General features: G+C 36.6%; 1 protein-coding gene across 2 annotated transcripts in view; it reads right to left on the bottom strand.

Annotated features, from left to right (window-relative positions):
• Positions 1-959: 959 nt before the first annotated feature.
• Positions 960-14,457, bottom strand: part of LOC106050763 (rho GTPase-activating protein 21-like) — a 52,983-nt gene continuing 39,485 nt past the window's right edge. Inside the window, exons 9-24 of one of the 2 annotated variants that reach the window (XM_013205797.2) lie at positions 13,379-14,293; positions 11,847-12,288; positions 10,141-10,380; positions 9,954-10,010; positions 9,462-9,600; positions 9,204-9,360; positions 8,528-8,638; positions 7,881-7,967; positions 6,694-6,897; positions 6,269-6,452; positions 5,490-5,656; positions 4,759-4,993; positions 4,211-4,374; positions 3,722-3,847; positions 3,513-3,621; positions 960-3,270 (exon numbers count right to left, since the gene is read on the bottom strand). In XM_013205797.2, coding sequence (XP_013061251.2) covers positions 1,400-3,270; positions 3,513-3,621; positions 3,722-3,847; positions 4,211-4,374; positions 4,759-4,993; positions 5,490-5,656; positions 6,269-6,452; positions 6,694-6,897; positions 7,881-7,967; positions 8,528-8,638; positions 9,204-9,360; positions 9,462-9,600; positions 9,954-10,010; positions 10,141-10,380; positions 11,847-12,288; positions 13,379-14,293 — 5,208 coding nt within the window. In that variant the 3' untranslated portion in view covers positions 960-1,399. The remainder of the gene's footprint in view (positions 3,271-3,512; positions 3,622-3,721; positions 3,848-4,210; positions 4,375-4,758; positions 4,994-5,489; positions 5,657-6,268; positions 6,453-6,693; positions 6,898-7,880; positions 7,968-8,527; positions 8,639-9,203; positions 9,361-9,461; positions 9,601-9,953; positions 10,011-10,140; positions 10,381-11,846; positions 12,289-13,378; positions 14,294-14,457) is intronic. The other variant, XM_013205813.2, reaches the window with a different exon arrangement.

Here is a 14,457-nt window from a genome sequence, read left to right as displayed (position 1 = left end):
ATTCCCTCAGAATAAAAAAGAAAAGAATAATTCCTTCTTTGAAAATCTCAAGTAGTAAGAAAACTTTCATGTACGATTTAAAAAAAAAAAGATTTAAATGAAAATTCTATAACATCCTCACTATGAACTACTCTAGATTCTGAGTGATTTGAAATGAAGAGCAACATTAAACGATTTCTGGATTACTTTGTCTGACCAGCACTACATATTTCAAAACAAGCTAACCTTATTTTACTTCAGTTTATATTTGGGTGATGCAGGATTTTCTTTTAACATTGCAACAAAGTCAGAGTATAGAAGCAGGCTTGAGGTCACAACAAATAGAATGACCAACAAATAGAATGACCAACAAATAGAATGACCATAATGTGCCTGAGATCAAGAAGTCATTTATCATTTTTTTTTTTCCTATTTTAGTTTCATACTTAAAAAAATAAATAATTAATGCTAAATTTAGAATATGGTGGGATGGCCTAGTAGAAAAAACTGTTTGGCTGCCTGGTCGTGCGGTTTGCGCGCTGGACTATCGTTCAGATTTATCAATGATCCCGGGTTCAAACCCTGTCCGCTCCCATCCCCCGTCGTCCTGCGGGAGGTTTGGACTAGGAAGTAATTATCTTCAACTCTGAAGGAACATCCGAAACATGTAAAACATTTTACAAACATCAAGGGTGCTAAAGTTTAAATCATTCAAACTGAGTTGTGTTTGCTGATCACCTCCCCCTCCAAACTGGTCCACAAATGAGATTTGAACCACAGCGCACTGAGCATGCTATAAGCATAACAGTTTGTGATATACAAGAATTTTTTTTTTTAAATATACATGGTTTAATTTAATTTTTTTAGTTTAACAATTGGAAATAATCAAACCTAAAAACCTAAGCAAAGAGTTCTCTGCTAGATGTTGGCAAATGTTCAGTTCAAGAAAATGTTTGGGGAACACACAACAACCATCTAGATTCAAAGTCATGCTTTTTATTATTTAAATTATAATTATAGAATTATCTTGTTGAAGATGCAAATCTCTAAATCTTTCTCAAATAATTACTTTACAAAAAAAACAGGAAGAAAGCAGAAACATTATCTACACCATAAACAATTACAACCAACAGAAGCTGAACATTGGGATAACAAAGTCATCTTTAGGTCAGTGTTTTATGTACAGAGTCCACTATGATAAGCCTAGACACAACTCAGTGAGTGAATATTAGCAACAAACTCATCAAGGCAAGACTAGCAGCTGAATCAACAATGGTCAGTTTGGGCAAGCCAAGTATCTATGCACAATTATTTGTCTCAATGTGAAAGAAAAAGCAAATCGGATGAAGCAATAAACAGGGGTGTCCTTAGTCAGTGCTGAAATAGTAACAGCTGACATCTGAAAACATCACTAGCAATGTCAATTGCCAGTACTTGACGACAATGACAAATCTGGAGTACTGCCTCGTAGTCGTTCCTTGTGGATCCAAGTCTGCATGTCTCCTGGAGGCATATCCTCCTTGACAGCAGGCCGCAGCTGTTCCCAAGCAGACAACCTTTGCTGACTAATGTCTGCACAAGCTCTAGTCAACGCCACCATGTGGTCGAAATCTTCCATTCCACCAACAGTGTGGCGTCGACGTTTGTGACTTTTCCTATTTTCCTTGTTGTCAAGGTGATAAGTGTTTTTGTTTGTTAGAGTGTTAATTATTTCTTGTCGAGGTGAGCTGGAAGTTTGAGATTTAACCTCTATTTTTTTCACCCCAGTAGACCTTGGGCTCGTGTCTAGTTTTTTGGGCTGAGTCAGCACTACAGGAACTTGTTGATCTGTGCCATGAGACTGGGTTAGAAAAGATTTAAAATCTGGGAACTGATTTTTCTTCGGCTGGGTCAAATTCGAAGTCTCAGACAGAATCATTGAAACAGGTGAAACTCGAGATGAGTCATTTCTTTCAAAACGAGAAGCAATTCCTATTTTAGGGTCTGATTTAGCTGAACGGTGAAGGCTTGGATCTCGAAAAGATTTCTCAGTGGAATCTAGAAATGAGTAACTTGTACTTGAGTTTCTAGATTTCTGAGAGTCACTTGAATTAACAGAGATCTCTTTGGGATGGTCAGCGTTGAATGGGTCAGTCTTACGTCCAGTGAGTTTGTACTTTGGGTTCAGTAGAATCTGCAGTTTCTGGTCAAAGGTAGTAGTAATGCTAGTCAGTAAATCTGAACCATCCTCAGAATCAGTTGAAGCCCAGGAGGCTCGTTTCTCTTGCTTCTCTATCATGTCAATAAGTGAGTCCAGTGAACCATGGCGCCGGTTAGAACTAGTTCTTACAGAAGATGGACGATTGGAGATTTTGTCAATCCCAGTCGAAGTCTGAAATGACTTGTTCACGTTTTCTGGAGGTTTATGTTTGATCTGACCTCTCAAGGTCACAGAGTGACCGGCATCATATTTCTGAAATTTAGTTTGAGATAAAATGTCTTCATGGGAGCCTACTCTGGTGATTTGATTTTGTTGAGGAGCCAAACTTAGTGACTGAGGAGCTACTCTTTTGGTCTCAATTTTACTTTCAGCACTAGACTTAAATTTAGTTTCCTCATAAGGGTATGTTGGTCCAAGATAGGAGCTGGACACCAGATCTGGCATACGAGATACAGGGAGGGATCCTTTCCAGGCTAGCCAGTCCTCCACACTATGATTCTCCTCCTGCTCAAGTTCCAGCTGAGTTCGGAGATGTTCCCTCTCGATCATCTCTTGTTGCCAGCGACGTCTCTCTCTGTCTTTCAGCTGCTTCTGTTCAAATGTGTGAAGGAGAGTGCTGACATCATTGCCAATTCTCTTTAAAGTTTGATGGATAGCATCTCGACTCAAGCTGCTAGGAAGACCATGAGAAATTTCCAACTCGTCATTTTTATCTGTTAAAGAATCATCTGAGAAATGTCTGGAGAAATTTAACGAGGTTGGACTTGTAGCATCAGCGTATTCAAACTCCATTAAATCTGGCTCTGAGTTGGCAATGGGAGCAGCTTTCCTGATATCCATTTGCCGACTGGAAGACTTGCGTTCCAAATATTCTTCTGAGGCACTGCGTGAGGAAGCAATGGAAGAAAGGGATTTAGTTCGAGACGTTGAGTCCAAGTTGAAGGTTGTGGAACTGGTAGTGGCCAGGCTACAAGTGTCCACCATGTCCAGGGAGTCGTTGCTTTGAGCTTGTTGATTTCTGAGTTTCCTGCTAGCGGCACCAACTATTGAAGAGATGATTTGTTTAGCACTGATTGCTGAGTCCGCCTCTTCTGTAGAAAGAGAATAAAAATATAGATTGATAGAAATATAACATAGTAATAAAAAAATGAATATATAACCAAAGACAGCTCATCTTTAGAAGCTCTAGGAACAAAAAGAATTACCAATAATTTACTCAAGACAGAAGTTTAAAAAAATATTTTATGAGAAGCAGATTCCAAGAACACAGTTTAAAAGATCCTACCGAAGGAAGGGAATTACAGATCTAAAAATAAAAAATTGGAGAACTGACCATCATCATCTTTGAGTACTGATTGACCATCATCCACATTCACTGTTTCTACTGTGGTGAACATTGGGATATAGTTGTCTTGATCCCAGGCACTGAAGAACCATTCATGCTACAAATAAAAATAGCAGGAATGAGTTTTAACTGAAGAAGATGAAATAGAACTATTAAGGCTTGAATGAGTTTCAACACTGCATTGACACGCAACTTACATGTAGTATAATGCTTTCAACAATGCGACATTGATCTGACATATCTGTTACCAATGAAACTGTGTCATCCCCTTTCTTACGAATAAGTGTTGGTCCAAACATAATGGCCAGATTTTTGGCGTCCATCTGTGGATAGAAGCACATAACTTTGTTGAGATAAATATATTTATTTAACCATGGGTGGTAATCACACCAATATAATTTTTTCCCATCAAAATGTCTATGTCTGGTTTAACTATCATTCTCTTAGCAATGGATAAGAATGTTTTATCTCATTTATTCTACAAGCATGCAGCTGAGTGGAATTTCAACATGGAATCACTTTTAAACTAAAATTTCCCCACCAATAATGTTATTAGGTTTTGGCAAGGCTTCCTAGTCTCACAGATGCAATATTGCAGAGTGAATATAATCCAAGATAATAAAATTAAAAGATTAAAAATTATTCTATGTCCATAAGAAGCTCTACTTAAAGGTTTGTCAACTCACTTTATTGATATTTCCATAAGACGCTACTTTATTTAAGTGTTCTGCCATATGTTTAAATGTTTCATTATTGTGTTGGGGAAGTAAGTGGAGGAGGCGCTTGATTTTTAATTTCCTCTTGTCCTCATCTGGATAACGGTTAGCTTCAATGAAGGCATCATACATATCTAAAGAATAGAGAATAGAAGAAGAAATCAAACATATACATTTCATTCAGGAAATCACCTTATCTAATTTATAGGCTGCATCTATTTTATCAGGAAAACAATCTAATTTATAGGCTGTATCTACTTTATCAGAAAGGCATATAATTTATAGGCTGCATCTATTTTATCAGAAAGACAATCTAATTTATAAGCTGCATCTTTTTCACCATTATTATTTAATTCATCAGCCACATAATCTTCCTAAGAAGGCAACTCCCATCAATTTTCTAGCTACTTTTACATCAAGATTGGATTGTATTCACATCAATATGTACACAAAACAATACTTGACTAAATGTGCAATAAAACTTTAGCTCATTTACTAGTAAGTTGATGCCAACTTACCTGCTGGTATCAGCGGCTCTGGTAGTTTCCTAAAAAATGATTTCAGAAGACTGCTGATTACATTGATGTCCAATAGTTTTTCATTGTCAATGTTGACAGTGTCAATGCCTCTGTTGAATTCCTCTGTAAGGGCGTTGACTGCAGCAGAGTTACCAGGAACTCGATAAACTCCTACAACTTCTAATCCACGAGCTTCAACTATTCTGGTACATAATTCAACAATCAGAGGCACAAACTGCGAGGAAATAAACAAGGAATGTAATAATCTCAGACTCATGTTGCAAATAAAATTAGTAGAAAGAGTTTTAACTGAAGAACATGAAATGACTAGAAACCTATTGATGGGACATTTTATCTTATCCATTACAGACGTTACTTCAAAAAAGAAGATAATTACGTCCTACGCATTTCCTAAGTCAATTTAGTCATGCATGTTAATCAATGACTTAAACTCTGATAAGTCAATTCCTGGCTGATTCAGTCAACCCATTTCATTCTTTAATGGCACTAGGGAAGAAGGAGCACTTGTACAAATTTGTTCTAGCGTATGGAATAAGAAATGTGCATGTATCATTGTGTCTGAGTATTTCATCAGGTGTAGTTTTTGTATTTGTAAATTATGGTTTAGTATTTTATGTATTTTAGCTACTTTACTTTTTATTCTTCTGTCCTGAAGTGTCACTAAGTTTAGAAGAAGAAAGATTCCATATATTAACAGTCTAGACACTTACTTCATTATGAGGGGAAGGGAAACAATCCTCTAGGTGCACACCAAACTGCATCTTATCATTGTCTACTTCCTGTTCTGTCAAAGAACTCAAACTAGGCTCCTCATTGTGTTTCTTTAAACTTTTCATCATGGGTAGCCTCCCTTTCCAGCCTTTTTTCAAACTTTCATCTTTAAAGAGACAATTTAAAAAAAAAAAATATCACATGAAGCTTACATCTGAAGGGGTGAGTTTCAAAGTGTTGATAAAATGTTTAGCCTTAAACAGTCTAGTTTGACCTTTAAACTAGAAATGGGCGATTCTAGAATCTTTGCAATCATTATGGATTTGGTGTTTAAGATAATTAACAGTAGTTAACATAGCAAAAAGGTCACAACTATGATTGGCTGGACATCTCCATATGTCTGTTAATTTCCTTAACAGTCCTGAAAAGCTCAGTCAAGGAATGCTGAATCAGCTACCATGACTAGGAAAAACTAATCCACTGACAGTGTGTAATCATCAATGATGGTGTGTCCGACTACCAGGCAAGAGGTTGGCAAAAGGCTAAGTACAATTGACATGAAAAAAATAATCAAAGCAAATGCAGACAAGCAAGCAAAGACCTACCCATGCCCAGATTGGCTTTTCAAAGCAAAGATTGAACTCACTTCAGGTTCATAGGAAATGAAATAGTGCTCATCTTTAACAATAAAGAAGTTTAGTTGACAGAGACATATAGCAAGTTTAGATTTTATAGACAAAGGCGCAGTAGTCTTATTCAAGAACCAAGTATAGTTCACCTTTATCTTTCTCTGAAGCATTGGATTTTTTTCGCCTCATACTGGGTGATGAGGTCAGCTTAGACTTGAAAGACAGCGCTGAGAGTTTCTTGACTTTCTGACCCATTTGTGGAGACATCTTGCTGCTACCTGCTTCTATATTAGTCTGGAGAGTTTTCTCCCTTTCTGAAGCAATCATTTCTTCCTGAAACAAAAAAAAAGTTTTAATTACTTCATTTGCCAATATCTCCATAGAACTGACCATATATTGTATATTATGTAGTCAAATAGTTCTGAAAAGGATTTGATCATGGCTGTTAAAAGCTTAAGATTTACTGTACATGTGGTTACTGTTTACCAAACTTCCATTAAAAAGAATATCCAATAACCATACATGGCATGGAATTTAGGACCCCCAAGCCTAACAGTTTGTCAACAGCGCTTACCATCTTTTCAGCTTTCTCTGGTTCATTGATTGACTTGATAGCTTGAATCCAGCACAGCATTGTTCCACGATCCTCTGTTTGAAATAAATACTCACACTCATTGAAGGTGCTCAGTCGAAAAACATTCTTTTTCTTTTTAGCATAGTCTCTAGCTGACTCCACCATACAAGACTTCAGAGGGATATGATGGTCTTCATGAAGGGTCTAGATCACATCAAATAAATTAAAATAACTGACCACAATATTTCTAAATGTGAAAAAATAGATAAAACATGTAGCTTATTTTTCAAATAACTATTACTTTTACTATTCAACCCAAATACACACAATGAGGTTATGTAACATATATTTTAACCAGTATTATTAATCAATTTTGCTTTTGTGTAGAGTGTCTTCCACGCTTAGTAGAATCTGGTCCAATCTCTTTTTGTGGATAGGTGGGAGGGACTGGCTTTCTGGGAAAAGATTTCCTTGCTTTTAGACACTTAGCAACACAACTCAGCACAAGCTAACCCCCAAAAAATAATTTTTGTCCACATCAAGATTCAAACTCAAGACTCCTCAATTAAGTAATCTTTAATATTATGGAATATTCTCAGACTCCATTTAGAATTCTTAGGAGATGACAGACACAAACAAAAACAAAACAAAACACAAATGTGAGTATCAGGCTTTCCAGAAACTGGTCAATGCACATTTTCCAGAATATATAAAAATTAATGTTAGAAAATGATTTATTTGAAACCTCAACCTTCCTCCCACACATACAAATCAATTGTGTAGCTTAATATCATACTGAACGAAATGAACTAAAGCTTAATAGCATTAAGTAATAAACAGTTGTTGAATTGCAAGTTGGGTAAGAAAATAGATAGAGCTAATGCTTAGACAACTTTTCAATATTATTACTTATGTTTGTTTATTAAAGCCTTTTGTTGGCATCCCCAAGAGACAGTAGCTTATCTCTTTAGTATCCCCAACAGACAATAGCTTATCTTCTTAGTATCCCGGAGAGACAGTAGCTTATCTCTTTGGCCTCCCCAAGATGGTATTTGTTAACCTTTATTCCAAGAGACTCACTAGTACAACAGTTTCAAGAAAGTGAAAAGGTTAAAACATTCTATGAAAAGTAAATGAAGAAAAAAAACAACCCACAAAAGGTTGAGAAGCATTGCTCCCTAACTTACAGTGTTGCCTTCTTTCTCTCTCATCAGAAGCATCTCAGTCTGGCGTAATATAGCATACACTGACTTCCAGCTTCTGTCACTGCATTTCTGGAGACAACAAGAGTTGTATTTTAGGCAAGTTAGTGGGAGAACAGTAATGGTCTACTGATATTCAACTTTAACAATAGTCTCTTTCTACTGTAATACTCCTCTATTGTTTATCCACTCAATCATAGATGAGTCTCTACTGCACTACATCCCTTATATGTTGCCCAGTCATATCAAGATCTCAGCTTATGACACACACACCCAGTCATAGTCCAAGTTTCTACTATAATAACCCCCTTTGGCTACCAAAGGCCGTCCATAGTCTATGACCCTCTATGTGGAGAAACTCAGCTCAATATCACCCACACACTAACTGGGGTGATATAATAGTGATTGGATGGCTGCCTGGTCATGTGGTATGCATGCTAGACTGTTGTTCAGCCCGCAGGTTCATACCTGCCCTCTGCCATCCCCCGCCATCCTGGTGGAAGTTTGGACTAAGAAGTATTTTATCTTCAACTCTGAAGGAACGTCTGAAACTTGTAAAACATCAAAGAAACATTTGTACAGTGATGAGACAACGGTGCAACAAATAACCAGTGAGAGAAATATGTCCTCACCTTGCCCTCAATGACGGATACTTTACAGGTAAGAGGACCTTTACGGATCACTTCAGGAACTTCTTCTTGCTCACTAACTTTTACTTCCATACTCTCAGCAATGCTGGGAATCTAAAAAAAAAAACAATTAGTGTTGTTATGACATGATTAGGAATTAGTTATTTGTTTCGGGAATAGGGTAAAGTTTTACTTAGCGACGATGACGTAAAGTTGGTTAAAAAAGAAGAACGATCTAAATGACGCTAAAAGAAGACGCTTCTTGTAGAGCAGTACAATAGATATAAGGATTTACGGACATAGCTGACATCGGACGATTCCCTTCTTGATTATTAAATATATGTGTAGAACAACATCAGCATCGACTACATATTTGATTGTTTCGGCCTTTCGCCGGTGTTACTGAAGTAGTTGAGTTCAGCATTACTTCCAGTCAGATCTACACTAGATATATTTCCAAGAATCAACACCGCGCGGAAGCCTTAACAACGTTTTGTTTATTATTTTTATCCTGGCAAGTTCTTTTTGTATATCGAAATAAACAAAAAATTTATCTCTGAAACAGCATTTTGTTGCTGTTGTCTTTTTAACTAAGTTTGGCATTGATAGTTATTGAATGCACTATTAGCGTCAAGAACATAATCAATTACACAGAAACATGAAGACAAAAAAAACTTACATTTTCACCAAAAAATTTATTTAACTTAATAGAATTTTGATGTTTGATGGCAGAGACCCCAGTAACAGGACTTCCACTTGAAGAGCTCCCAGTTAATGAGCCACCAGTGGAAGAGACTCCACCTGGAGAAACTCCAGCTGAAGATCCCACACTAGGTCTGGAAAAAAAAATAAAAAAATTGTATAACAAAATCTTACTATATTTGAATCAACTTAAACAATAAAACTTAATAAATTCAAGTCTACTAAATATACTAACTGAATTCGGTGGTCTGTGACCAACTGTGGGGGAGAAAAAGCTTTCTCTATTGGCACAACATTAGTTCTGTCCCTTGCTGTAGCCATCAAGTAAGACGTTCTTCTGTGCAGTTTGCTGGCTTGATCTTCAATGGATTCTGCTGGAGTAAACACACACATTCACATTTCAATGTGAGATATTAATAAGTCTTAGCAGCTATTTAGGTGTTCTGTTTTCTGGGATTGGCAAATGAGAAGTTTACCAGTCATAATGTCTTTTCCTGTTGAGTGAGCTTCACAATTGAGAGTTTCCCTTCTTAATATATATTCCATTGGGAAATTTATTCGATAACACATATTTTATTGAAATATTATTAAATAACACATAAAACTACGTTAATTCAAATACATGATTTATGAGAGACACATATTTAAACACACATAACATCAAGCGAATCACTACACAAACACATTACAATGAGTGATTCACTGGACAGACTTAGCCGTGAGTTACCTGGTAACTTTTTCCTCATTGGTACATTTAAATTTGTTCCATCATTGCTGGAGATCACTGAAAAAAGAGATTAACAGTTATTAACAATTTAAAGTATAAAAAGTGAGAGCCTAGTGATCTAACATACAGACTAAATACAATGTTTTAACTCCAACATGAGTTACAAAAACAATGTTACTCTACTGACCTGAAGATACCACTGGAAGACTTCCACTGGACAAAGAACTCAGACTGTGACTAGAGCCCATAGAAGACATGGATTGATTATCTGTCATGTAATTGGCCTGGACAAAGATACGTGGTGGGTTGGCATTAACCACGGAGCTCTCAGGGGTGGCTAAAGTTTGAGACTGCGCCACATGACTTGGAGGTCCTTGCACAACACTAGTACGACTGTCCACACCAGAGGGAGATTCAGATTTAGGACCTGAAGGAAACATTTTAAATAAAGTATTCATTCTTTTCCAATCAATAAGAATTAAAATTCAAGATAATAAGTCTTTGAAGTCCAAAGATTTGTTTTTTGAATTGCTTTTGTATGGACCAGTGGGAGGAGGGGGTATCTGTGAGAAGGTTTCCGTGCTGCCTCTAGGTGCTCAGCAAACAAAAAAAACTCGGGATTCAAACTCAAGCCCCTCTTGATAGGTGGCTAAGCAGTTTTTCCCACACACCCCAGACTAAGATATTTGGCTATAAAGAAAGATTTAATTGCAATGAATAAGTACACTTGTTAAATAACAAAATATTTTATATTTTAATTAAATTATTGTTGAAAAGGTTTAAACCATTACACATTTGGGAGGTAGTTCTGAATTAGAAGATTGTGAATTCTAATTTTAATGCATGAATCTATTTCAGTTACATCTGTACTTTTATACAAACATAAATACAAACACAACAAGCTTAAATACAAGCAATGGTTTCATGACCATGTGATCAGGAAACAAATAAAAAGATGATATATTGGATTACATCAAAATATTTTTATGGTCAAAATCAACAAAGATAAATATAAATCTTTTATATTTTTATATTTTTTTTATTTAAAAGCCTATTTGAAATATCAGCAGAGAGTATTAGCATCATTTTGAAACTACCAAAAATTTTTTTTATTTTAGTTATTGGCTCTTTAATGCCATGGATTGGGGATCAATTTCAATGTTTCTTTTGCTGTTATGCTACAAAATCTTTATTTTTACTAGCTATTCAAAATCTGCATCTCGATAGTTCTGAAGACACTATAAGGGTCAGTGTGACTACAACTTAACATTGATTTTATCCTTAGATAATCGTGTGAATACAGAAAGTTAACACATCGTCTGAGAGATTAAATCATAGAAATAACATGGAGGCAGAAGCGAGAAAAGAAAACACAAACAGAGATGTCCTTGCATATTACTATAGCTTTTATATAGCGCTACTTCATGCTTATAGCGCTCAGAGCGCTTTGAGCCAATCTCATTTGAGGACCAGTGGGGGGGGGGGGGGGGGGGGTATCTAGGAGTTGGTTTTCCGTGCTGCCTTTAGGCGCTCAGTAAACACAACTCTGCCCGAGTCGGGTGTCCCCTTCTAGGTAGCCAAGACAAGCCAAGTTCAAGCGCACTTAGCCTCTCGACCACGCTTCCCACATAACATGGAGGATCTCAGGGCAGTGGACACCAGTTGGGAAGAGGCTGCAAACACTTCTGGAAACCAATTTCTAAGAAAACAGCTTGCCATTAATGGGCTAAAGGGCATGGAGAATCTAAACCTGAGTAAGTTGCCCAACTTTTTCTATTAAAAGTGTTAATTTTGTTTTCTATGGATTTAAACTATTTCAAATAATGCACACACAAATCTCCACTTCACATTGAGTGACACACAATGGATAAAGTTAAAAAAACAAAATCTTACTTGAACTACGAGGAGCATTCACAGCTGACAGGTAGGAACTTTTTCTTGCTGGTCGAGATATTTGATTCACCTCTGACTCAGCTGCAGTAACCACGGGCATGTTGCCATGGTCACCAGAACTGTCCACACTATCCACCATGTCTGAACTGCTGTGGTAGCTCTTGACCCAGACGCCAGAGTCCGCCAAGCCGCTAGTACCAGTCTCACACCCTGTAGGTCCAGACAAGCTGGCTGATGGAGAGTACTGGAAGACCTCAGGAGATGACTTGAGAGTGTGACTTAACTCTTGACTTAGTCTATTTTTAGAATTGTCCAGAGTGTAAATGTCCACACTGCTACCACTTGGAGTCATGTAAATTCGAATTGGAATATTGCTGGGCACAGTACACCGGTCTATTGGATGAGGACTGACATTAAAGGGTTCAGAGGACATCTTTCGGACCTTTAAATGAAAACAAAATATTAAGCTGAGAAGCTACAGCAATTATTTCTAAATTAGACAATTAGATATGCACGAAAGTTATGGTTTAAAAACCTATCACCTAAAAAATAACATTACAAGAGATGCCAGTCAAACTACTGAGAAAAAGATGATTAAAGTTACACAAAAACATGGAAGTGGCCCCTCTGAGTCAGTTGTACCAACATAGTGTCTTTCACGTACATACTTACACCAAAATGACCATGAAGTAACCAATAGAAAATTGTTATCATTAACAGTTTTTGTACAAGAAAAATGAGGATTTTTTTCAACATCTTTAATAATTAGATTTGCTTTCAGCATAAACAAATGACTAATTACTTCTTACATTGAAAATGGTTTTTAATTTTTTTTTTGCATTAAATAGCATGTTTTAGTAGGTCATGAAGAACCTTGACACTTATTTCAAGCAGAATAAATAAGGAAATAAAATTTAACTTTTAATAGTACCTTTAGTACTTAAATAATGTTAAAACACAAACATCTATTTATTTTTTTTACATTATTCAAAAATGGCTTCTACATACAATATGCATATTTAATTTTAAAACAAAAGAGTACACTTTCAAAAGAACAACATAGCAACAACAACTGATCTAGCCAGGAAAACCAGTGACTTGGCAGAATTTAAGTCATTGGTTAATATGCATGACTAAATGCATGACGCGAAGGACGTAATCATCTTCTTTTTTGAAGTAACGTCTGTATTATATAAGATTAGATATTTTGAATAGGACAAAGGTTACTGAAATTCTATTTTTTAATAGTGTTTTAAGATTTAAATGCAGTAAGGACAAAAAAACAACAACATTTTTCCCTAAAAAGACAATAAAAAATAAGATTTTAAGAATAATTGGGGAAAAAATGTGGAAATTCTTACAATAACTTAACAATAATTTGTTGGAAAATCTAAATTGTATTTGTAAGATTCAGATGCAACAATTGTGAAATATCAAATAGAATATATGCTTTTTTTTAAATGATGGCAAAAGAAATCTTTTTTGATGTTTATAATAATATAAGAATATTACCTATTAGGAATAAAAGTTACCTTAATAGTTGGCTGGGCTGTCTCCACGGATGGCCCTGTTCTATCTTCTGGATTTTCATCCTCATAACCTGGCGGGTCACGGTCAGGAGATTGTTCAAAACTTGCCTTTCTCATGGCAATGCTAGAAAATTTGGGTTGAGTTCTTATCTTTTCAATTTCTGTTTTGTACCTGTTGTGCCCCGAAGGGAGCACAGGTGGAGTGTTTTCATTCCTGCCACTTTCAAACTGAAACTTCCGCTGAGACACTATTGGCTTCACAATAGACTTTTGTATCTCAATGTGCGTAGTGTTGGGAGATCGAGTCAGTGCAAACGTTGTGCCATAACTCGGCCGCAAGGGCTCTGACACTCTAGTGACTTTGTGCTGCTCCACAGGTATATGTACAACAATAGTTTGAGATCCACTATTAGAGTCTGACTGGTGAGAGCCACCACTGTACACACTAACTCCAACACCTCTTTGATCCACACTGTCAGAGCTGCCACTCTCCGAAGTATATTGTTTATTGGAGTCCTGGCTGGGGGAAATGGCAGACACAGTTTGGGAACGAGATATTATATAGGTAGGTTTAGTGTTATCACAAGAATATCTTTCATATGCAGAATGCCGAGGAGAGTAGCGATGACGCTGATCACTAGCTGCCTTGTCTGATGAATACCTGATGAAGTACTCTCTGGATTTGGCTGAGGCTGACAAAGCAGCACTCTCATCCAGGGAAGTTTTCCTGTAACTAACCACAGGCTTTCTGACACCATGACTGGCAGATGTTTCGTCATAGTTGCTCTCAGACACTCCCATGGTGCCAGGCTCATTCATTGCTGCGCCAGATTTTGGGGGAAAGTAAAGGCCAAAAGAGTATTTTGATTTTCCTTGAATGCTGCAAGTAACATTAGTGGTCATGGCTGGACTTGTTTCCTGAAATAGTATACAAAACATTTCAAATAGATTATTAGACTCTAGTTAAACTGAATCCTGTCAAGTTAGGCTTTTGTTTTTCAAGTTTGGACATTACTTAAGAAATAAAGAAAATTATGTCCGAGATGCCAAGGGATGAAAGCCAGTACGATTTGAATGTGGGG

Source organism: Biomphalaria glabrata, chromosome 1, assembly GCF_947242115.1.
Source record: "Biomphalaria glabrata chromosome 1, xgBioGlab47.1, whole genome shotgun sequence".
NCBI lineage: Eukaryota > Metazoa > Mollusca > Gastropoda > Planorbidae > Biomphalaria > Biomphalaria glabrata.
This window is presented reverse-complemented; position numbering and strand designations above follow the sequence as displayed.